The sequence below is a fragment of the Hemitrygon akajei genome, chromosome 8, assembly GCF_048418815.1.
Source record: "Hemitrygon akajei chromosome 8, sHemAka1.3, whole genome shotgun sequence".
Taxonomy (NCBI): domain Eukaryota; kingdom Metazoa; phylum Chordata; class Chondrichthyes; order Myliobatiformes; family Dasyatidae; genus Hemitrygon; species Hemitrygon akajei.
In genome coordinates this window covers 15811049-15834743 of record NC_133131.1, presented here as the reverse complement: position 1 = coordinate 15834743, position 23695 = coordinate 15811049, and the positions used below count along the sequence as shown (strand labels likewise).

Below are 23695 nucleotides of genomic sequence, written 5' to 3'. Positions count from 1 at the left end.
AATCCCACTGCTATGAACAATGTCAATTCTTATTTATTCACAACTAGTTTCTACTAACTGGAGACACAAGAAAGAACAGAGATACTGGAATCTGGAACAGGACACAAAATGCTGGTCTTCTCCCCTTCCGTCTTTCAGTCCAAATGAAGGATCTCAACCCAAAATGTTGGGGGTCCAATGTCTCCAAATCAGGGCCAGGGACTGGAGGTCGGAGGCCTGGAGGTGGCCTGTCCTGGGATTGGAGGCCTGTCTCTGTGTCTGAGTGGGTGGTGGCTGGGAGGGAGGAAAGGGGCTTGTTTTGTTGTTATATTTTTGTTCCGTTTTGCTGTTGTTCTGTTGTCCTGCTGAATATTGTGGGCATGCTACAGTATAGTGTAATACATAAAATTACCACAGTACTGTGCAAAGGTCTTGGGCACATATATATATAGTTGGGGTGCCTGAGACTTTTGCACAGTGCTGTAGTAATTTTATGTATTGCACGGACAGACAGACATACTTTATTGATCCCGATGGAAATTGGGTTTCGTTACAGCCACACCAACCAAGAATAGTGAAGAAATATAGCAATATAAAACCATAAATAATTAAATAATAATAAGTTAATCATGCCAAGTGGAAATAAGTCCAGGACCAGCCTATTGGCTCAGGGTGTCTGACACTCCGAGGGAGGAGTTGTAAAGTTTGATGGCCACAGGCAGGAATGACTTCCTATGACGCTCAGTGTTGTTGCATCTCGGTGGAATGAGTCTCTGGCTGAATGTACTCCTGTGCCTAACCAGTACATTATGGAGCAGATGGGAGACATTGTCCAAGATGGCATGCAACTTGGACATCATCCTCTTTTCAGACACCACCGTCAGAGAGTCCAGTTCCATCCCCACAACATCACTGGCCTTACGAATGAGTTTGTTGATTCTGTTGGTGTCTGCTACCCTCAGCCTGCTGCCCCAGCACACAACAGCAAACATGATAGCACTGACCACCACAGACTCGTAGAACATCCTCAGAATCGTCTGGCAGATGTTAAAGGACTTCAGTCTCCTCAGGAAATAGAGACGGCTCTGACCCTTCCTGTATACAGCCTCAGTGTTCTTTGACCAGTCCAGTCCACTGTACTGCTGTTGCAAAAATATATTCATGATATGGGTCTCTATTCTGGACTGAGAGTGGGAAGGGGTCAGGGAAAGGGGAATCACGGTTGGGAAAAGGGGAAGGGAGAGGGGAGGGAGCGGGAAGCACCAGAGAGACATTCTGTAATGATCAATAAACCAACTGTTTGGAATCAAATGAGCTTGCCTGGTGACTTAGGGCTGGGTGTGACTGCACCTGCACCACCCCCCCACCCTGGTACTCCTTCTCTGCCACCTGTCCCACACCCCTCCCATGGCGATCCACCCTTGCCGTTCCCAAAGCCCTTTGCTCCCACCAGATTTACAAACTCACTCTCAAGTCACAAGTCACTTTTTATTGTCATTTCGACCATAACTGCTGGTACAGGACACACTAAAAATGAGACAACGTTTTTCAAGACCATGGTGCTACATGAAACAGTACAAAAACTACACTGAACTACGTGAAAACAACAAAGAAAAAAACTACACTAGACTACAGACCTACCCAGGACTGCATAAAGTGCACAAAACAGTGCAGGCATTACAATAAATAATAAACAAGACAATCGGCACAGTGGAGGGCAGTAAGTTGGTGTCAGGCCAGGCTCTGGGTATTGAGGAGTCTGATAGCTTAGGGGAAGAAACTGTTACATAGTCTGGTCGTGAGATCCTGAATAATTTGGTGCCTTTTCCCAGATGGCAGGAGGGAGTAGAGTTTGTATGAGGGGTGCATGGGGTCTTTCATAATGCTGTTTCCTTTGCGGATGCAGTGTGTAGTGTAAATGTCTGTAATGGCCAGAAGAGAGACCCCGATGATCTTCTCAGCTGACCTCACTATCCACTGCAGGGTCTTGCGATCTGAGATGGTGCAATTTCCGAACCGGGCAGTGATGTAGCTGCTCAGGATGCTCTCAATACAACCCCTGTAGAATGTGATGAGGATGGGGGGTGGGAGATGGACTTTCCTCAACCTTTGCAGAAAGTAGAGATGCTGCTGGGCTTTCTTTGCTATGGAGCTGGTGTTGAGGGACCAGGTGAGATTCTCTGCCAGGTTAACACCAAGAAATTTGGTGCTCTTAACGATCTCTACCGAGGAGCTGTCGATGTTCAGTGGGGTGGTCACTCCATGCTCTCCTGAAGTCAGCAACCATCTCTTTTGTTTTGTTCACATAAAGAGACAGGTTGTTGGCTCTGCGCCAGTCCATTAGCCGCTGCACCTCCTCTCTGTAAGCTGACTCATTGTTCTTGCTGATGAGACCTACCACTCTCCATTCCACGTTAACAATTACAGTACTGTGCAAAAGTCTTGGGCACCCTTGCTATATATGGCATGGTATGGGCCCCCAAGTCCTAAGAACTTTCTACAAGGGCACAATTGGGAGCATCCTGACTGGCTGTATCACTGCCTGGTATGGGAACTGTACCTCCCTCAATTGCAGGACTCTGCAGAGAGTGGTGCGGACAGCCCAGCCCATCTGTGGTTGTGAACTTCCCATGATTCAGGACATTTACAAAGACAAGTGTGAAAAAAGGGCCCAAAGGATCATTGGGGACCCGAGTCACCCCAATCACAATCTATTCCAGCTGCTACCATCCGGGAATTGGTACCGCAGCATAAAAGTCAGGACCAACAGGCTCAGGGACAGTTTCTTCCACCAGGCCATCAGACTGATGAACTCACGCTGATTTGAGTATATTTCTTTGTTACGTTGACTGTTCTATTTGTTATAAATTATTATAAATTACTGTGATTGCACATTTAGATGGAGACGTAATGTAAAGATTTTTACTCCTCATGTATGTGAAGGATGTAAGAATTCAATTCAATTCATGTACCTAAGACTTTGTTGGTGCCAGAACATGTGCAACACTGCAGACTGCTCCCAGCACATCCTTAACACAAACATGGCATTTCACTGTATGTTTTGATGTGCATTATCACACTTACTGCTCTCTCCTGCACTGGGGAGGTCACCCAAACTCCGTCCTTGAGGAGAAACCACTTCCGCTCCCTCCGCCCGCAGGAGCAGGCAAAAGTAGGCACAGCATTTGCTTTCACTGCAGTCTTCCCCAAAGCACGGCCGTTCAAAGACTTGGATATATTGCCCTGGTAATGCACCGCCGTAAGCACCTGGCTTTAGGATCCCCTTGTAAAACAAACATGTCTTCTGTAAGCAACGTTCTTCTGCCACGGTGTGTGCTCTGACAGGTGCCTGAACCCAGGTGCGGAGGGATGACAGACTCCCATATTGAGACAGAAGCAAGAGTTTATTCATAGGAATTCCAGCCGAACATCGGTGGCATGATTGAGTGACACCATGCGACACATCATTCTCGAAACACTCAAGGACCCCACAAAACACTAATTGGGAGTCCGCTTTAAATAATCTCAGTATGCTGAAAACCCGTGCCAGTCAAAATAAACTTGAGAAGATTAAACAGAAAGCACAAGGGCTTAACAACTCCAGATAAGACAGTAATTAACAAATTCAGGTGCAGAGGCCTACAGGACTCATGGCATCTTCACCAGCCTCTGCACCTGTATTTGATAATTACTGTCTTATCTGGAGTTGTTAAGCCCTTGTGCTTTCTGTTTAATCTTCTCAAGTTTATTTTGACTGGCATAGGTTTTCTGTGTACTGTGATTACCAGCCTCTGACTCCCCTGGGTGCATTATCCCATCACCTACTACCTGAAACTGGCATCTCTTCATTCAGTGACTGAAACATAGAAAATAGGTGCAGGAGTAGGCCATTCGGCCCTTCAAGCCTGCACCACCATTCAGTATGATCATGGCTGATCATCCAACTCAGAACCCTGTACCTGCTTTCTCTCCATACCCCCCGATCCCTTTAGCCACAAGGGCCATATCTAACTTCCTCTTAAATATAGCCAATGAACCGGCCTCAACTGTTTCCTGTGGCAGAGAATTCCACAGATTCACCACTCTCTGTGTGAAGAAGTTTCTCCTCATCTCGGTCCTAAAAGGCTTCCCCTTTATCCTTAAACTGTGACCCCTTGTTCTGGACTTCCCCAACATCGGAAACAATCTTCCTGCATCTAGCCTGTCCAATCCCTTTAGAATTTTATACGTTTCAATAAGATCCCCCCTCAATCTTCTAAATTCCAGTGCGTGTTGCTTGAACCTTAAGGTGGTGACTGCAAAGACAGAATCTGCTAGGCTGAATGGTGCAAACTGTGAGAACTTACAATGTCTCAGCAGGGAGTACTATGCCGAATCTGGCAATTTCACAGCAAAACCCAGCAACAACTTCACAGATGAATATAGAACGTTACAGCACAGATAGATAGATAGATAGATAGATAGATACTTTATTCATCCCCATGGGGAAATTCAACTTTTTTCCAATGTCCCATACACTTGTTGTAGCAAAACTAATTACATACAATACTTAACTCAGTAAAAAATATGATATGCATCTAAATCACTATCTCAAAAAGCATTAATAATAGCTTTTAAAAAGTTCTAAGTCCTGGCGGTAGAATTGTAAAGCCTAATGGCATTGGGGAGTATTGACCTCTTCATCCTGTCTGAGGAGCATTGCATCGATAGTAACCTGTCGCTGAAACTGCTTCTCTGTCTCTGGATGGTGCTATGTAGAGGATGTTCAGTGTTTTCCATAATTGACCATAGCCTACTCAGCTCCCTTCGCTCAGCTACCGATGTTAAACTCTCCAGTACTTTGCTCTTGTTCCATGCATCCACCATTCTCTGTATAAAGCTTGCCTCTGACATCCTCCCTATATTTTCTTCCAATCATCTTAAAACAGGAGTTCCCAACCTGTGGTCCCTTGGTTAACGGTAGGGGTCCATGGCATAAAAAAAGTTTGGGAAACCCCCATCTTCAAATTATGCCTGCATACATAAACCAAATACACCCTTGGAAAAAGTCTCTGGCTATCCACTCAATCTATGTCTCTTATCATCTTGTACACTTCTATAATGTCATTGTGTCCCCTTCTTCACTCCAAATAGAAAAACCCTAACTTATTCAACCTCTCCTTATCAGACATGCTTTCCAATCCCGGCAGCATCCTGATAAATCTCCTCTGCACTCTCTCTGAAGCTTCCACATCCTTCCTATAATGAGGCGACCAGAACTGAGCACAACTCTAGTTTGACTGGGGTTTTATAGAGCTACAGCATGAAGTCCCCCCTCATTTTCAACATTCACCAACAGCGTTAAGGTTACCCAAAACTGCATTTTGATGTATTAAAAAATGGTGCAGTGCATTTTCTAAGCATCTGAATGCCCCCTTGAGACAACTGAAAGATGCCACAGCATTATTTGAAGAGGAACAATCTATTTGAGGCCACTTGTTCCTCAACGATGAAGGATCATCTTTATTCACCATATACATTTAAATGTTTTAGGAATTTGCTGTGGTGGGTTGGTATGACATGCAACAAAAACTAAATCTAAAGAGTTATATAAAAATAAATTTAGAAATATGGATATGGAATAAAAATGTGGATGAATATCAGTGTGTATTTCAAAATTCAATATTCAAAGTAAACTTATTATCCAAATACATATATGTCGCCTTATACGAGGGGTGATCAATAAGTTCGTGGCGTAAGGTAGAAGGAGTCAATTTTAGAAAACCTAGCACATTTATTTTTCAACATAGTCCCCTCCTACATGTACACACTTAGTCCAGCAGTCGTGGAGCTTACAGATCCCTTCTTTGTAGAAGTGGTCCACAGCAGGGGTGATTGATAAGTTCGTGGCCTAACGTAGAAGCAGATGCATTATTAACTTCAAACTTTCTGCATTATCACTCAGAGTTGAGCTGCATGTGCATGGAATGAGAGCGTCTTGGACCTCCAGGTAGTCCACAGCAGTGGTGATTGATAAGTTTGTGGCCTAAGGTAGAAGGAGATGAGTTATACAGCTCTCGTTACATGCACGTGCAGTTCAACTCTGAGTGAAAATGTAGAAAGTTTGGTTAGTAACTCATCTCCTTCTACCTCAGGCCACAAAATTATCAATCACCCCATGCTGTGGACCACTTCAGGTCCAAGACGCCGACTTCTACAAAGGAGGGATTCGTATGCTCCACGACCGCTGGACTAAGTGTGTACATGTAGGAAAAATAAATGTGCTAGGTTTTCTAAAACGGACTCCTTCTACCTTAGGCCACGAAATTATCAATCACCCCAATACGTTTTCTTTTGGAATATTCAGTAAATCCATAGAATAATAACTAACAGAATCAAAGACCAGGCCATTCACTGGCACTCAACCAGTGTCCAAAAGACAACAAACTGTGCAAATACGCGAATAAATAAATAATGATAATAATAATAATAAATAAATAGGCAACAAATATCGAGAACATGAGATGAGGAGTTCTTGAAAGCGAGTCCATAGGTTGTGGGAGCATTTCAATGATGGGGCGAGTGAAATTATCCCGTTTGGTTCAAGATCCTGATGGTTGAGGGGTGATAAGTGTTCCTGGACCTGGTCCTGAGGCTCCTGTACCTTCTTGGCGGCAGCAGCGAATAGAGAGCGTGACCCTGGTGGGGGTCCCTGATGATGGGTGCTGCTTTCCTGCGACAGCGTTTCGTGTAGATGTGCTCAGTGGTATTTCCAATGTAAACAGCATTATAAAAAATGGTAAAGTGGTTTAACGTGTTTACAGTGCAGTGACTGAGGTAATAGACGGGTGGGGGGGGGCGTGTAACTAGAATGATTGATCAGCTTAAGACGTTTTTGAGGTTTTCTCAACTCAAACATATTCACTGCCCGTTTATCTCACTTGCTGAATGTATATTACTGGAGGTATTTACCTGTGCCACCATCGCGAACTGCGGGCAGAAGGTTACCCAGACCGTGAACAGTGAGAGCGTGCCATTCTCCTTGACCGTGGAAGCAAGTGCGCCGTGGACAGCGCAATTGACGGAAGGTCGAGTGATGCCAGTTTTGCAGTGACTTTGAATAAATTAATCTCCTTCAGGAGATTCTGCATCTAAAAGACGCACTGGAGCAGTGAACGATTCAGAACCCAGACTCCAGAAAAGTAGACTGCGTTCAATTAAAAAAAGCAACTAGTCCAGATTCGTATCAGAAGTGGTCCAGTGCCAAGCCAGTGAATGGGGGTTTCTCTCCAACTCTTCAGGAAGAGTGACAACAAACCTTGTTACTGTTCTGGTTTAATATACAGTAGGTAAATAAAATCGGCTGCATATTTGGCGCTGCTGATTTGCCAAGAATCTGTACAACGGGTCAGTGCGCTTTTTTGCAAACACGCATTCAAATAGAAAAATTTAGCAAAATCGCATTTACAATGACAACGGGACGCAGATCCTTTAAATCACCACAATGGAAGCTTAAGTATACGTTCTTTAAAACGGTAAAAATCGAAGTGGGATTTGTGTCCGCGCATTTCTAGAGCTGAAGAAACCAGGCATGCTGGAAAGCTACAGAGGGGCTGGAACGTTGATATGATATCCTGGATTCAGGCCAGGCAGCGCTGGCCGATAGTTGAAATTCCTTCCTCAACAATAAAACCCGAGTTTGAAGCTCTTTCAGACCAGTTCTTTTAGAACAGCAATTCATCAAAAAAAAACCCACCTCACTCGGCTTCTGGCATTTAGCCGGCTGCTATCTGTCAGAGAGGTTAGGAAAGTGATTGAGTGAGGGGAAGGGGTTACCATGAGTCGCGGGAGTATTTTCCCGCATGTGATATGCTGTGGGGGCAAATATCAGTAACAGGTTTTGTCTTCAGCACTCTGAATTTTGGCTTTTAGTTCAGCTGGTAGCACTCGCGCCACTGTGCCGGAGCGTTTCATTCTAAATCCCATTTTACAGATGTGACCGTGCTGGGGAAGGTAGAGGGGAGATTCATCAGTTCTGAGGAGATAGCGGATAGGCTGGGTATTACTTCCCTGGAGTTTAGGAGGCTGAGGGAAGACCTGACAGGGGCATACACAATTATAAGGGTCTTGGATAGACGGAATCCTTTTTTTCCCCCATGGTGGAAGAGAGATGTCCAGAGCGAGGGGGCAGAGATGAGAGATAGGTGTGGTGGAGATCTGGTGGGATGTTTTTTTCACACAGTGAGTAGCTGGATCTGGAATGTGTGGTGTGTTAAGAGTGGTAGAGGCAGATTCTCGCATTGCCTTTGGGCAGAATCTGGACAAAAATTGCCAAAACATATAGAGGCGAAATGGGGTTAAATGGGGGTAGGATAGATCTGTCCATTGGTCGACCTGGACAAAAGGGCCTGTTCCGATGCTGTATGACCCTCGGACACACCCACTACAAAGGCACATAAAACCCACGCTGCCACTTGAGTACAGGAGCGCGGTGCGATAGGCGGCACTACCTCGCTCCCTCAGGTGAACACGAAATTCCTCACCATGTATTTGAAAAAAAGGGAGTTGCCCTTGATGTCGCAACTAATTTCTATCCCTCAAAGAACATGATCAAAACAGACCAAGTAAAATCAGGAAGGTTGAAAATATTCGGCAGATCGGACAGTATCTGCGGAGAGAGAAATCAAGTCGATGAACGTGAGTATTTGCAAAATCTTCCCACACGCGGTGTTCTGTGCTTGGACTGAAACGGTGTTTGGGAATGCCGGTGAGGCTCATCGATATTTCGCGTTAGAAGACTTTATTGATTTGGCACCTTAGCTGTGAAATGTGCTCTATAAAAGAGGTTTTTATTTTGCTTTTCGTGTAGTTATTTCTTTCACCTGAAAATGTTCGGCACAAATTAAGAAGAAACGTGCCCGCATTCCGAATCCGCCGAATTCACGTCTGATCCGCTCCCCTTGAACCGACGGCAATAATACCGATCGCGCACACATCTGCAAAGCATCTCGGCCCCTCCCTTTGGCGTGCGCGGCCACCCCACCCACACCCCGCCCAGTTTATAAATATTCCGACCCCCCCGCCCTGTCTCCTCAGCCCGCCCGTTTAAAAGCAAACGTGAAAAAAAAATCCGCCTGCCGACTGAAGGGATAGTGTTCGGGGAGGGGTGCAGGGGATTCCCCCCACCCACCTCACTCTGCGGGTCAGTCGATACGAACCCACCCACTCTATAAGTTTGCTGTGGGTTGTTCCAAGTTCAAGCTATTCTTTACATCCCCTCCCCTCCCACACAGGACCGCTGGGCTACCCAATCAGCAGACGTGTAGAGAATGCAGGCGGTTCTCTCCGCTGTTACTAAATCAACCGCTTCGCAGAAACAATGAGGTTCTTGAGTTCGGGTCCGGGTGGAATGTGTAGCTGCTCCTGAACTCCCCGTGAAGTCGCACGTCGGGACAGGGGACACTGGATTGAGTACATCGGCTCGCAGTTTGATAGAAAGTCTCACTGCAAGATTTTACTTAATTACAACCCGCTGGATTTTGTTGTTTTTAAAAAAAAAATCCGACTGCATTTTAAGTACAATCTAGGTGGACGGAAGCTGGCTGGGGCAGATTGTGGGCAAGCGGCGATGGTTGGCAGCCTCAATCTCCAGGAGGTGACTGGTCCCCTGGTGGAGCCGAAGCGGCTGGGGGAAAGAGTGCTGGATAGTCCCGACTCGGGACTGCCGCCGAGTCCAAGCCCGACGCCCAGCGTTTGGCTCCCGTCCCCGGGGAGTTTGGCAGAGAACCGGCTACTGGAACAGGATGATCACGGCTTTCCGTCCAGAGGGCATCCCCGGGCCTCGGTGGGTGTACGTAGGTAGTTGGACAGTCTTAACGTGGCAGCGATTTAAAATTTACCGCAAGTTAAAGCGAAAGTCTGAAACAGCATCTAATTAAATCCTTTGTAGAGGTGTCATTGCGTTGGAGAGAGTTGGTTTGTTGCAGTTCTCAGATTTTGAACTTTTTAATGAAAATGTAACACTTTATGGTTTGTTTCTGGTGTTTGGGATAGATGTTTTGCATTTGAAGTATTAGAATGTAACTCAGTTACGAGAACAACAGTTTGCGTTGCGGAACATAGATTTGTGCGCTCAGAATTTTTTTCTACTCGCCGTTTATTTTTGGCTAGCTAATTCCCCCCACCCCGCTACTGGACTTTTCTCTTTGTCGGTTCCCCAGTGCATATGGTTGAAAGCTGCCTGCTTGCATTCCCTGGGAGGAGCCGCGTAGATAAACTGGCCGCAGAGCGGCATTTAATAGCTCTCAAACGTGAACTAGATGACCGGGCGGACAGTCAGCAGACTGGCAGGCGCTAGGTCGCAGCCGGGAAGTACGTGTCACCTCGTCCACCGTTGTATCTGCTGCTTGGAGAACGTCGTGCGTTCAGCGGTGGAATGCCCTAGGGAGCTGGCGCCGGGCCGTGTTAGTGCTGGACACACATGGGCAGCCTGGTGCATGTCCTGGGTGATTTTTGGCTCCACTCTTCGAATCAATTTTAACAACCCCCGCCCCCCCCCCCATCCGCTCTGCAATTACCGCGCTACACCCTCAGTTTGGCTGCCCTCCCAGTAGTTAGAAGTCTGAAAATCTACCGTTCCACCCCCCTCCCCTTCTGTTAACCGATGTTTGGTGAGGAGTGTTCACTGAAATGAGTGAAGAGCCTATCTTAATGTTCATCATTCTGGTGGGACTTGGACAACCTGGGCATAACGAGGGTGTGTTGTCTGAGGTGCAGGACAGAACTCACCGGATCATCGTGCGGGGTGCGACAGACAGGGCCGTCAGATTCCCTCCCATAGAGGGCCGTGCTGAGTGGGTATTTCAGCAGACAGGTGGGGTTAGCTTAGGCTGGTGTTTTGGTCAGCACAGATGTTGTGGGCCGAAGGGCCTTCCGTATGTCCAACACCTTGACCAGTGGTGCACTGGAGATGCCACGATTGAGGTATTGAGATGGAGAATCAGTCATGTTGGTATTGCCTGATAGAACAGGCTTGAAGGGCTGAATGGCCTTGGAAGAGCCGCGTGTTCTTCCATGTCAATCAGCATTTAAGCATGGTCTCGGACCCCAGGTGGGTCGGGCTGAGGTGTACTAGATGCTCGGCAGGTGGCGATTTTTCACCTGGAATGTACTGCTCTGACCTTGAGGGTCGGTATTGTGACTGGCTATCCCAGGTGGTGTTTCTTTCATTCATCCCCAATCCCAGGGTGGTGAAGGTGATTTCAGCAGGTTTACCCCCATCTGTGGGGGGGGGGGGAGATGATCTGTTCACCCCCTGCTCCGTGCCTGCATCTTCAGTTGGTTGGAGGGTGCCCCCACCTGTTTCTGAGGGTCCTGCGTGGAAACAGTTAACTTATCTTAACTCAACTCCCCATGGGCTTTACTGTTTTAGGAGAGGCATGCCTGATTCATAATCTTACTGGGGGGGGGGAGGTGAAGGTGAAAGGGTGGTCCGGAAGGTGGGAGTGGAGCTGAATTCCCAGCAGAATTGAATATTGAGCATCTGACAGTGAACTAGAGCTGGGCTATGGTGGTTCCTACCTGTCCTTATCGCAGTCCTTTGCCCAAACACCATCTTGGTGTGAATTTTGTACAATCTCCAGAAGTTGTGAACATGTTTTCCCCATTGAATGTTGCAATTCCTGATAGGATTTGACAAGAAGGACACATACTATTGGGAGAGTGCAGAGGAGATTTACAAGGATGTTGCTTGGATTGGAGATCATGCCTTACTTGGCCTTTTCTCCTTGGGTCGACAGAGGATGAGAGTTTACCTAAAAGATGATGAGGGGCATTGATCGTGCGGATAGCCAGAGGCTTTTTGCCAAGGCTGACATGTCTAACACAAGGGAACATAGTTTTAAGGTGCTTGGAAGTAGGTACAAGGGGACGTTGAAGGTAATTATTTTCACACAGAGAGTGGTGGGTGTGTGGAATGCACTGCCAGCAATGGTTGTAGAGGCAGATCCAATAGGGTTTTTTCAGAGACTCTCAGATAGGTACATGGAGCTTAGAAAAATAGTGGGCTATGTGGTAGGGAAATTCGAGGCAGTATCTTGAGTAGGTTACATGGTCACTACAACATTGTGGGCTGAAGGGCCTGTAATGTGCTGTAAATTTCTGTGTTCTGTAATCTCCTTCCTCCACCACACTCCTGTCAAAAAATCTGTTCTGTTGTCATTCTGTTTGGGGGGGGGGGGGGTGTGGGGGAGAGAGGAAATGTTTGCTATAATTTATTGAGATAAGAGTGTAGAGTAGGCTCTTCGAGCCACGCTGCCTAGCAACCCCCGATTTAACCACAGGACAATTTACGATGACCAACCGTCCAGCATGTCTTTGGACTGTGAATCTGAGTTTCAGTTTCCCAAGATCCATTTCCCGTTTGGCGGCGGGTATGTGGCATGATCTGCCAGTAGAGGTGGGTACAGTTACAGCATTTTAAAAAGACAACTGGATGGGTACATTGATGGGGAAACGTTAGGGGTCAAAATGTCAGGCAGGCCAGGTCACTCAGTCATTGGTAACTAATTCTGCCCTCAGTGGAAAGCATAGAGGGATATGGGTTAAAACACACGCAGATGGGACTAGCTCAGGTAGACAGCTTGGTTGGCATGTGGGCTTGTTGGGCAGCAGGTCCCATTTCCATGGTGATTACTGCAGTCTGAACTCCTTAGTCATTGGTAGTGCAGTATGAATCCCCTCAAACCTCTCCACCTCTCTCACTTCTACTTTAAGATGGCCCTGAAAACCTAATCCCCTCTCGGCCTCCGGTCACCTGACCTCGTCTCCCTGTGCAACTTTTGGTGTCAGATTTTATGTGACCCTTCTGAGAAAAGCCTGGACGCTGTGCTGTTCAGGACAGTGTGTTCTATTTGCACCACAGCTTGGCACCAGCTCCTCCCCTCACGGACAAAATAACACAAGGGGCAGCAGCCTGTGACTGCCAGCGGGAGTCATTTGTGGAGAAAATCATTATTTCCATTCGGATATGTTGTAATCTTACTGATGCCTTCGGAGGGATTGTGTGAATAGGGACTATCCTCGGGCAGTGGTTCCCAACATGAGGTCCACGGACTCCTTGATTAATTATGAGGGTCTGTGGCATAAAAAAGTTGGAGAACCCCCCTGGTCTGTGTGCACTTCTGAAGTTAAACCAGGAATGTATGAAAATATCCTGGTATTTTTTCCCTCCCTCCCTTCCTTCCATTCTTCAATCTGGCTTCCCCTTTTCTCCTCACCTGCCTATCACCTCTCTCTGGGGCCCTTCCTCCTTCCCTTTCTCCCATGGTCCACTCTCCTCTTTCAGACTTTACCTTTTCCACCAATCACCTCACAGCTTCTCACTTCATTTCCCCCCCCCCCCCCCCACCAGCCACCCACCTGGCTTCACCTATCACCTTCCAGTTTGTTCTTCCTCCCCTCACCATCCCCCCACCACCACCTTAATCTGGCTTCTTCCCCTGTTCATTCCAGACCTGATGAAGAGTCTCTGCCCGAAACATCAGCTGTTTGTTTCTTTCCCAATGCTGCCTGTCTTACTGAGTTCCTTCAGCATTTTAATAAAAAAAGTTTTATTTTTATTTACCTTGGTGATTTAGTGTGGCGTAGACCCTTCTGACCCTTCAATGCACACTGCCCCGACAAACCCGATTAACCCTAATGTAATCGCGGGACAGTTTACAAAGACTGGGTAATCTACTTGCTATGTCTTTGGACTGTGGGAGGAAACTTGGAGAACCTGGGGGGGGAGGGGGGGAAATCCCACACTCATTCCACAGGAAAGACAATACAGAGACTCCTTGCAGAACAGCTCTGGAATGCCCCAAGTTGTAACTGTGTTGCACTAATTGCTATCCTACCCCAGTGCCGAATCTTGTGTGTGTTACTCTGCATTTCCAGCACCTGCTGTATTTCTGTCACAAAATCAGTACAGTCTGCTGGTGGGTAAAGCGCTGCTAATCTGAACGTAAGAGTTTCTGTTGATGCCAGAAATAAGACCATAAGATGTAGGAGTGGAATTAGGCCATTTGGCCCATCAAGTCTGTTCCACCATTTCATCATGGCTGATCCATTTCCCTCTCAACCCCAGTTTCCTGCCTTCTCCCCGAATTCCTTCATGCCCTGACCAATCAAGAATCTATCAACCTCTGCCTTAAATATACATAAAGACTTGGCCTCCACAGCTGCCAGTGGCAAAGAATTCCACAGATTCACCCCTCTCTGGTTAAAGAAATCCCTCCTCATCTCCATTCTAAAAGGACACCCCTCTGCTCCAAGGCTGTGTCCTGTGATCTTAGACTCTCCACATAAGAAACATCCTCACCACATTCACTCTGTCAAGGCCTTTCACCATTTGATAGGTTTCAACGAGGTCACCCCTCATTCTTCTGAATTCTAGTGAATACAGACCCAGAGCCATCAAATGCTCTTCACATGACAAACCGTTCAATCCTGGAATAATTTTCATGAATCTCCTTTGAACCCTCTCCAGTTTCAGCACATCCTTTCTAAGAGGAGGAACCCAGAACTCACAATACTCCAAGTGAGGCCTCACCAGTGTTTTATAAAGTCTCAACATTACGTCCTTGCTTTTATATTCTAGCAGACACCCCACCTCTCCTGGAAGGTAATGTGAGTCTCCTGTGTATTGATAGCGGCTCCCTGACACCTGCAAATTATATGCAATATCCCAGAAATCGACTTTTCTTTTTGAGAGACAGCAAGCGCACCATGGCAGAGTGTTCCAGAAAAAAGGAAATGTAAAACATACTTCACCCCAGACTATCTAAAGTGTACCCCTGCCTAATAGGGGTAAAAAATAATGACAGTGTTGCTTGCTGCACTGTCTGCAACAGTGACTTTTCTATTGCCCGTGGTGGGTTAAAATGTAAAAGACATGTTGAGGTGAGTTTTGTTCATTAGCATAGCTAACGTTATTTGAACTAGCTGGCTAGCTGCTAAGGAGCTACTCTATTGCAGACATCCCACCTCTCCCGGGAGTCTCCTGCAAATTGATGGTGCTACCTCCCTGAAATGAGTTTTTGCAGGGTGGGGTGTCTGTTCTAGTCCTCTTGAACTGAATGCTAGCATTGCATTTGCTGCCATCACTGCAGACCCGACCTGCAAATTGACCTTTGGGGAATCCCAAGCCCCCTTAGAAAATCACTAACCCACAAAATGCTGGAGGGACTCGGCGGGTCAGGCAGCATCAAGGGTCTCTGTTTGAAATGACTGTTTATTCCCCTGTAGATGCTGAGTTCCTCTAGCATCTGTGAAAGCGTTGCTTGTGTCAAGATCGCAGGTCTGGCCTCTTGCATGTGAGATTGGTCAGTGTTCTGGTCTGTTTAAGCCACAGGATTGTGTGTTGACTCCTCCAGATGCTGAGCTCTTCTGTGGCTGCAGGTCGGGGGTGTTAATGAATGCTTGGTGTTGCGAATGCCCGGGGCGAGGACGACAACAGAGCGGTAGGATTAAATGTTGTTACCGAGAACACGTGAGCCATGGATAAGGCTGGGCAATTTGAAGTCTGAGCATGACGAAACAGGCCCGTTGGGGCGCAAACGTGCACATTCAAACCTGCGTGTGTTAGATTACAGGATGCTGGTTTGGTCACCACTCTCCAAAAAGTTAACATGCAACCGTTTTTCTTTATGAGGACTTGCTGTGCTCAACATGGCTATTGCCTTGTCTCCTCTTTGGTTAAAAAGAAACGGTTTGAGAAGCTCTGAAAGGGAAGAGAGAGGTGCTAGACAAATGTAAGCCTAAGCTGTCAGAGTGGATGAGCAGTATGGGATGGCCTCCCGGGTCAATGCAGAGCCAAGGGTCTTCCGCCTATCTAACTGGCTGTCTAGCAAGCAGAGTGATGTGCTGGGGCACTGACCAGAACTGAGGTGCCTCTCACTTGGGTTCTGCGGTTGGCCTTGACTACCGACAGGTCTCCGGTTGCCGCGGGAACCATCCCGGCCCAGCCGCCGAGGGCAGAGTTAGCAGTGACTGAGTGTTCCGGCCGGGGTGGATTCGCTTGACGTTTGCTGTTAATGACGGACAGTCCCGACCTGATGATACTCCTCGTGATCCCAGTGTTGGGTATCACTTGGATACTGCTGGCTACCCTGCAGGGTGCTGGGTGGGAGCCCAGTCTATTTTTAATTGTAACTATTTTACCTTTTTAGGGTAAAGTCCTTCCCTTCCCATCTTCTCCTCCTCCCACCCCCGCCCCCCGTCCATCCCACAAACTCGGTCCAGCTGGATGTTGGTGTGTTTTCCCCTGGGAATATTTCATTGCTGTCTTGCTATTCAAAAGCGAGCTCCAAGTGGAAGTGCAGGAACACCAAGGAGACTTGTGGCTTGATAAGCAACTGAAGGAAAGACGGAAGTTCTTCAGTGACGTTGGGGTGTGAGGGGGATGGTTATTGAAATGTTTTAAATCGCTTTGCAGTGTGGTCAGGGACTGTTTTGTATTTGTGGGATGCAGGGGTACCTAATTGCCCTCTAAGTGGTAGCGCGTCCTCTTGAACCAGGGGAGCCTGCCTGGGAAAGGTGCTCCCAGTACTTTGCGCCTTGGGGGCTGAAAGGATTGTGGGGGCGGGGGAGGTGGTGATCTCGCTGATCGCTCTGTAGCGAGGGCTATGCATATGGGAGGTACATTCCTTTAACACACCGCTCTACTTTCCATGCTAGGTTTATCTTGTACAATTAACTTTTGCACATCGTGTTGAACTGCTTCATTTGGGAAGAGTCCTGGAGCATCACAGTGCTGGTACAGGTCTTTTGGCCTATCCAAACTGCTAATCTGCCTTGTCCTATTGACTTGCACTTAGACCAAAGCCCTCATACCTCTCCCGTGTATGTTACATGTTGAAATCAAACCCCCATTCACCACTTCCACCGGCAGCTCTTTCCACACCCTCGTCCTTCTGAGTGAAGAAATTCCCCCTCAGGTTCCTCGTAAATTTTTCATCTTTCATCCCTTAACCTTTGACCTGTAATTCTAGTCTCACCCAACCTCAGTGGGAAAAATCCTGCTTGTATAACCCTCATGGTTTTCTACACCTCTATCCCCTCAATCTCTTGCGCTCCAGGGAATAAAGTCCTAGTTAAAGTCGCTATAACTCAGATTCACAAGTCCCAGCAATGTCCTTGTAAATTTTCTCTGTACTCTTGCAATCTTCTTCATAGCTTTCCTGTAGTAGGTAGGATGTTTCTCAAAAGATATTTCTCTATAGAAATGTCCTACCACACCCTCCCTAACCCTGCCTGTTGAAACACCATTCTGTTGGAACTGTCATCCCACCTACTCTTGAAAGTGTTGGTTCAGACAGGAACCCATCAATAAATTCCTTTTGAAAGGTTATGATGCAGTACGTATTACTCAGTGGTGATCCACACCTGGGCTAATGAAATGTAAGCATGCAGGAATTTATGGAGGGTGGGAAGGTTCATAGTTTCCCGATTAAAAGTACTGCCTTGCGTCTGAATGTTAACCTTCCCCTGCAAGGTGTGTCTTTGATGGTCCAAATTAAATTGGGGCAATTAAAAGTTGAGGGTTTTTGTAATGTAGGAATAAAAAAAATCAGCCTGGCATTGATTGTTTTAACTTCAGCTCAATACAGGAATTATGGAAATTTTTAGCACCATCCCATAAAAAATTGAATGTATTCTGAGAGTGCTACCCTTGGTGGCCCGCTTGAGCACAGTAAGATCCCACAAATGGAAGTGGGATGGAAAATTAGGTGGTTAAGCAGTGCACGCACAATGCTGGAGGAACTCAGCAGGCCAGGCAGTATCTACGGGGAAGAGTACAGTTGACGTTTCAGGCTGAGACCCTTCGGCAGGAATGGAGGGAGAAGGATGAGGAATGGAGTTAAAATGCGTTTGAGGTTGTTGAGCGGTATTGCTTGCGAACACACACATACGAAATGTTGTTGGAACTCAGTAGGTCAGGCGGCGTCTATGGGGAGGAATGAATGATCGATGTTTTAGGCTGAGGCCCTTCATCAGGATTCTTCACAACCCCCCCCCCCCCCCCACTCCAATCCTTTTACTTGGAGGCTGTTTCGTTGTTTCAAAATGTTTTGACTTGCTGTCCATTATGCTGTTGGCATTCAGGTCATCAAAGGTTCTCGTTCTCCGTCTCCGTCTCTCTCTCTGTACTTGGCGATCCATTGTGCCCCCAGTGTGTTTTAGGGTCTACAGTACAGTGTCAAGTTGTCTTTTGGTCTCCCATGTTTATTCTGCTCTTCAGGGAGTACATTCCAGAAACCAGCTTTGGTCTTGTTATTTCCAGTGTTCAGGGCTTCCCTCATCATGTCAGTAGCTTCCTCTTGGTTTTCACTTCTGTCGGTTATGCGAGTCCCAGGTGGAGACTCAGGAATACTGTCACACTCAGATGTAGAAGGATTCTTTATTGTTGTTTCTATTGTTTGACCAGTCAGGGTTGTTAGCCCTGACCTGAACCTGAAGGACTAGTGACCTTTGGCCTCTACCTTTTGACCTGTTTGGCATGGGTGACCCTACCAAGAGCCGAATCATAAGGCCCGACTCCAGCCAGCTTAGCTCTCCGTGTCATTGAGACATGAAGGCAGCAAACCATGGTATGGTTGTGGTCCTGGAGGGAGATGCTTTGAGATGCATCTAAAAGCAGAATGTGAAGAGCTGAGTCTTGTTAATCTGCTTGTTTGTTGTCATTAGGCACTAGCGTGGGAAGCGTCAGTGTGCTTTTGAAATAGTCCAGAAGTTCAGATTTCATCTATATATCAGCAAATCTTTGGCCAAAGAATAAGGAAGGTAGGAAAGTTGGTAGTGTTTGGTGATTGAGGTGGTCTTGCATGATTGCTCATGGGCTGTTGTCAAGGTAACATTGTCAAAACCTCTCACCCAGGTTGTGCAGTGTTGATGGGGAGGACTGTAGACATTGCAATAGTTAACAAGTGCCTTGCTATTGAAACAATTGAAAATATTGTATTATTCTTAATTGGGGCTGAAGCTTGGGCTGACTTGGGCCTACTCTGACTGCTCTGGGAGCGGATCTGCAACTCGGTCTGGTTCGGGATACTGTTGGCTTGCTTCAGTTGTTGGCAAGATGTGTTTTTTTTTCTCCCTTTTCTCTTTTCAGTGATTTTTTTTGTTTTTTAAAAAATTGGGTTATTTGGGTTTCTTGCTTTGTAGCTGCCTATAAGCAGACAAATTTCAAGGTATATAATTTATACATTCTTTGAATCTTAATATGTTTAACTACATAGGCTTCTATCTATGGGTCACAGATGTGGCCTGGGAGCAGGAACAGTCGCCACTAAATGTCTTCAGCAGAAAATGCTGGAACTGCTTGGGGCAATTAGCATCTGTGGGGAAATTCTAGCATCAGCCTCCTTCCTTTCCAGTCCTGATAAAGGTCTTGGCCCAAAACATTGACTGCTTTTCTGCTCCATGGATGCTGCCTGACCTGCTGAGTTCCTCCAGCATTGTGTGTGTGTTGCTCAAGATTTGCAGAATCTCTTGTGCTTTATGATCTGTAGAAAGAGTAGCTAATGTTAACTCTGTGACCTGAATTTTTCCAACATTTTCTGATTTTTTTTAATAAATTTGATTTTCAGAGTCCTTGGTTCTTGGTTTTTTAAAAAATCTTTGTAGAATTCTATATCCAGCCAGCCTTCGAGGGGTTTGCCACTGTGTATTCAAGCAAAGATGAGTATGTTTTGGGAGTTGGTGCAGGGAAAATATTGGCTATGATCTTATTGAACAGAGAATGGGCACTAAGAGTTGAATGTTCTACACCTGCTTTTTTTATGGTGTACACTTTAATCAGTTTTATTTTACAAAAAATTGCTTAGGCATACGATATATTTGTCTTCTGAGTGTTGCCTAAACTTAGTAGCATATTATCCAAGTCATAAACTTGAAGGTTCAAACTCCACTTCAGTATTTCAATGCATGAAGTGAGCTGAGCTTTGTATGGGGAGAGTGCTGAGTCAGGCACTGAATGAGGCCTTGCATAGATGCCAGTTTAAACTAACACCATCTTACCCATATGTTGTCCATTTCCCTCAATAACCTCCTCGTTCATATGCCTGTCCAAATGCCTCTTAAACATTGCTATCACATGTTTCTATCACTTCATCTGGCAGCCAGTTCCAGGCACCATTTTAAATTTATTTTCAAATCTTGCTTACAGGTAAATCTCCTTTAAACTTTGTACTCTCACCTTAAAGACCTGCCTTCTAGTAGTTCACATTTCCAACCGGTGGTTGGGGGAGGTGGTGTTTATCTACCCTGTCTATGGCTCATTTAATTTTATATACTTCTATCAGGACCTCCTCATCCTCTACACCAGAGAAATCCATCCAATCTCTCCTTATTGCTAATACCTTCTAATCGAAAAAAAAAAATTCTGGCAAACCTCTTTTGTACCTTCTGCAAAGTCTTGACATCCATCCTATAATGTGGGGACCAGAAATGCACCCAGTACTCCAAATGTGGCCAAACCAAAGTTCTATACAGCTGCAGCATAACTTCCTGAGTTATGTACTCAGTGGCCCAATTAATGAAGGCAAGAATATACATCTACCTGTGTTTCCACTTTGAGGGAGCTGTAGATGTTCACATCAATGCTCCTTAGGGTCCATAATTAGACCATTCAGACCAGTGGGACTCCTCTGTCATTCAATCATAGCTGATTTATTTTCCCTCTCAACCCTATTCACCAGCCTTCTCCTCATAACCTTACAAATCAGGAACCTATCAATTTCTGGTCTAAGTATACTCTATGACCATTTGTGGCAATGAATTCCACAGATTCACCACCCTCTGGCTAAAGAAGTTCCTTAACTCAGAAAGGTAGCGTCCATTATTAAGGGCCTCCAGCACCCAGGGCATGGTCTTTTCTCACTGTTACCATCAGGTAGGAGGTACAGAAGCCTGAAGGCACACACTCAGTGATTCAGGAACAGCTTCTTCCCATCTGCCATCCGATTCCTGAATGGACATTGAACCCATGAACACTACCTCACTTTATTTTAATATACAGTATTTCTGTTTTTGCACATTTTTCAAAATCTATTCAATATACATAATTGATTTACTTGTTTATTATGTTTTATAATTGTTATTATTTTCTCTCTGCGAGATTATGTATCGCATTGAACTGCTGCTGTTTACAAATTTCACGTTGCATGCTGGTGATAATAAACCTGATTCCAATTATCTCTGTTCTAGACTCTCTTAGACATTAGAGCTGTGTCCTAGACTCTCCCACCTAGGAAACTCCTAGGTCCTGCCATTTTCTATATGCTTTTCTCTAAATTTGACCTCCTACATTGCAACATTTTGATATGTGTTTTGGTACAACATTGTGGGCTGGAGGCTGTACTCTTTTGTGTTTTACCTCAGATTTATCCTTATTAAACTCCACCTGCCCTCATTTCCAAATGGTCTATGTCCTGTTGAATCCTTTGCAAACCTTCCTCTCTACAATCCCACCAATTTTGTATCCTCTTGTAATCTTAACCAATCAACCCATCTATATTTTTTCAAATGTTCATCCCATTTGTCTCTATATCACAAACAAAAGGTACCAGCATTAATCTTTGAGGAAACTCACTGCTTACAGACCTCTAATCTGAGAAACACCACCCTCTCTGACAGCCAAGTCCATTTTGAATCCGATTTACCAAGTCTTTGTGGATCCCATGTACCCTAATCCTCTGGATCAGCTCACCATAAGGGACTTCATCAAATGCTTTAAGGTCTATGTTGACAACCACCCTTCCTGCATCAGTTACCTTCATCACCTCATCCAAAAAATCTCAAGTTTTTAAGACCAGACCTCCTTTATAGAAGGCCACGCTGTTGCTCCCTAATACATCCATGCTTTTCCAGATGTGGGTAAATTCTATCCTGAGGATCTTCAATAATTTCCCTACCCCTGTAAAGTTCTCTGGCCTATAATTGTTCCTATTAAAGAAACAAAGCTGGTTATTTTCCTGCCCTCTGGGACCTCAGCTTAGCTAAACAGAATAAGTTTTTTTTTGTAATAGTCCCAGCAATCTCCTCCTGCCCCTCTCGATAATCTGAGATGGATTCCCTCAGGCCCTGGTGCCTTTCCACTTAGTTCCTCCATGGACCCAATAGCACCACCACCTTGATAGCAACATTCCTTAGAATATCAGCTTCCCGCACCCTGATCTCACTGTCTCGTTTCTCCCCCCCCCCCCCCATTGCCCTCTTCCTTGGTGGAGTACCAGTGTCAATTGCTCATTCAGTATCACACCCACTTCCTCCGATTCAAGGCACAAACTCCTCCTTTGTCTTTGAGTGGTCCTCTTCTCTCCCTAGCTGCCCTTGTACTATGTATAAAAATGCTTCTGGATTCCTGTTAACTCCCTTTAAGCCTTCATGATTTCCCTGTTTAAATTGTTCATGTTCCTCAATGTCAACTGTACTATATTCTATAAGAGTTCTGCCTAATTGTGGCTTCTTAAACCTTGCATATACCTTTTTTACTGAATTTACAACAACCAGGTTTCCTGAACTTTGCCATTCTTGTCTATTTTCCTCACAGGAATATGGCTGCTCCTAAATTCTGATGAGATGGTCTTTAAACAACTCCCATGTGTTAGATGTGGACTTGCCCAGAAAAAGCTGATCCCATTTTATTCTCCCTAACTCCTGCCTAAAATTGTTCTAATTACCTTTTCCCCTATTTACCTCTTTGCCCGAAGGTCCAGTCTTAACTGTGAGTACTACAAAGTAGTGATCACTTCCCAAAGTGTTCTTCCACTGAAACTTCAACCACCTGGCCAGGCTTATTTCCCAGTACAAGGTCTAATCTAGCTCCTTCCGTGGTTCTATTCACACTCACTTGAACATACATAACAGATTCTGTCTTTGGTATTGGAAAAAGTCTCAGTCAATACTGGTGGAATTAAAGTCATCCCCTACACCTTTCCATTGTTTTTGCATCTTCCCACAATCTGCCTACATATTTGTTCCTCTGCCTGTATATTTTACTGTTAACTTCTATTAGGAGACCTGTAATAATGAATTCACCTTTCTTTTTCCTGAGATCTACCCAAGTACCTTACTAGATGAACGCTCCAGGATGTCCTCTGAATGCAGCTGAAATACTCTCCTTGATTGTTAATATAACTCTTCAATCTCTTTGCATCCTTCATGCGTGGCCTAAAAAGGACCCCGCAGGAATGCTCTAAGCCTTTCTGAACTTACTGGTTTCCTACCAAATGCAGGTCCCTCTCATGGCTAAAGATTATCACCTTTCTACCATCAACAGCTTGCCTATTGCTTAATTCCTTTATCAATATTTTGCCTCAGCCTGCGTTTTATAAAGTGTACTGAGTTGCTTCACAGGCATGGATGTGTTATCAATGAGAATTTATTGCCAAGCCAAGGGAGATATTGCCTCAAATAATGAAGACCTTGGCTTTTTGGGAGAAGTGGAGATTTAGGGAGGGAATTCCAAAAGATGGGGCTTATCGCCACCACAAGTGGTCAAGGCGAGACATGGAGGAATGCAGAAATCAGAGGACCGAGAGATTGGCGGGGGGATTTAAAAAAGGAAGTGGGGTGAAGGGCTGGAAAGCAACAAAACTCTTAAGAGAGTGGATGTTTGATTGGTGTCAGCAACCCCCACCGAGGGTGTGTGTTTTAAAATTTTCCCTAGTCTTCCATTGAAGTTGAAATAATA

The 23695-nt window shown here is 45.7% G+C and overlaps 1 protein-coding gene and 1 long non-coding RNA gene across 4 annotated transcripts in view; one reads left to right on the top strand and one right to left on the bottom strand.

Annotated features, from left to right (window-relative positions):
• The window catches only part of LOC140731675 (uncharacterized), a 69822-nt gene extending 62652 nt beyond the window's left edge, over nucleotides 1-7170 (bottom strand). Inside the window, exon 1 of the long non-coding RNA XR_012099889.1 lies at nucleotides 6931-7170. This is a non-coding gene — a long non-coding RNA (uncharacterized lncRNA). The remainder of the gene's footprint in view (nucleotides 1-6930) is intronic.
• A 1271-nt stretch (nucleotides 7171-8441) lies between these two features.
• rflnb (refilin B) overlaps nucleotides 8442-23695 on the top strand; it is a 37268-nt gene continuing 22014 nt past the window's right edge. Inside the window, exon 1 of one of the 3 annotated variants that reach the window (XM_073053319.1) lies at nucleotides 8442-8655. In XM_073053319.1, the coding sequence (XP_072909420.1) occupies nucleotides 8650-8655 (6 nt within the window). In that variant the 5' untranslated portion in view covers nucleotides 8442-8649. Of the gene's footprint in view, nucleotides 8656-9142; nucleotides 9809-23695 lie in introns of those variants that run through there. The other 2 variants (XM_073053317.1, XM_073053318.1) reach the window with 2 other exon arrangements.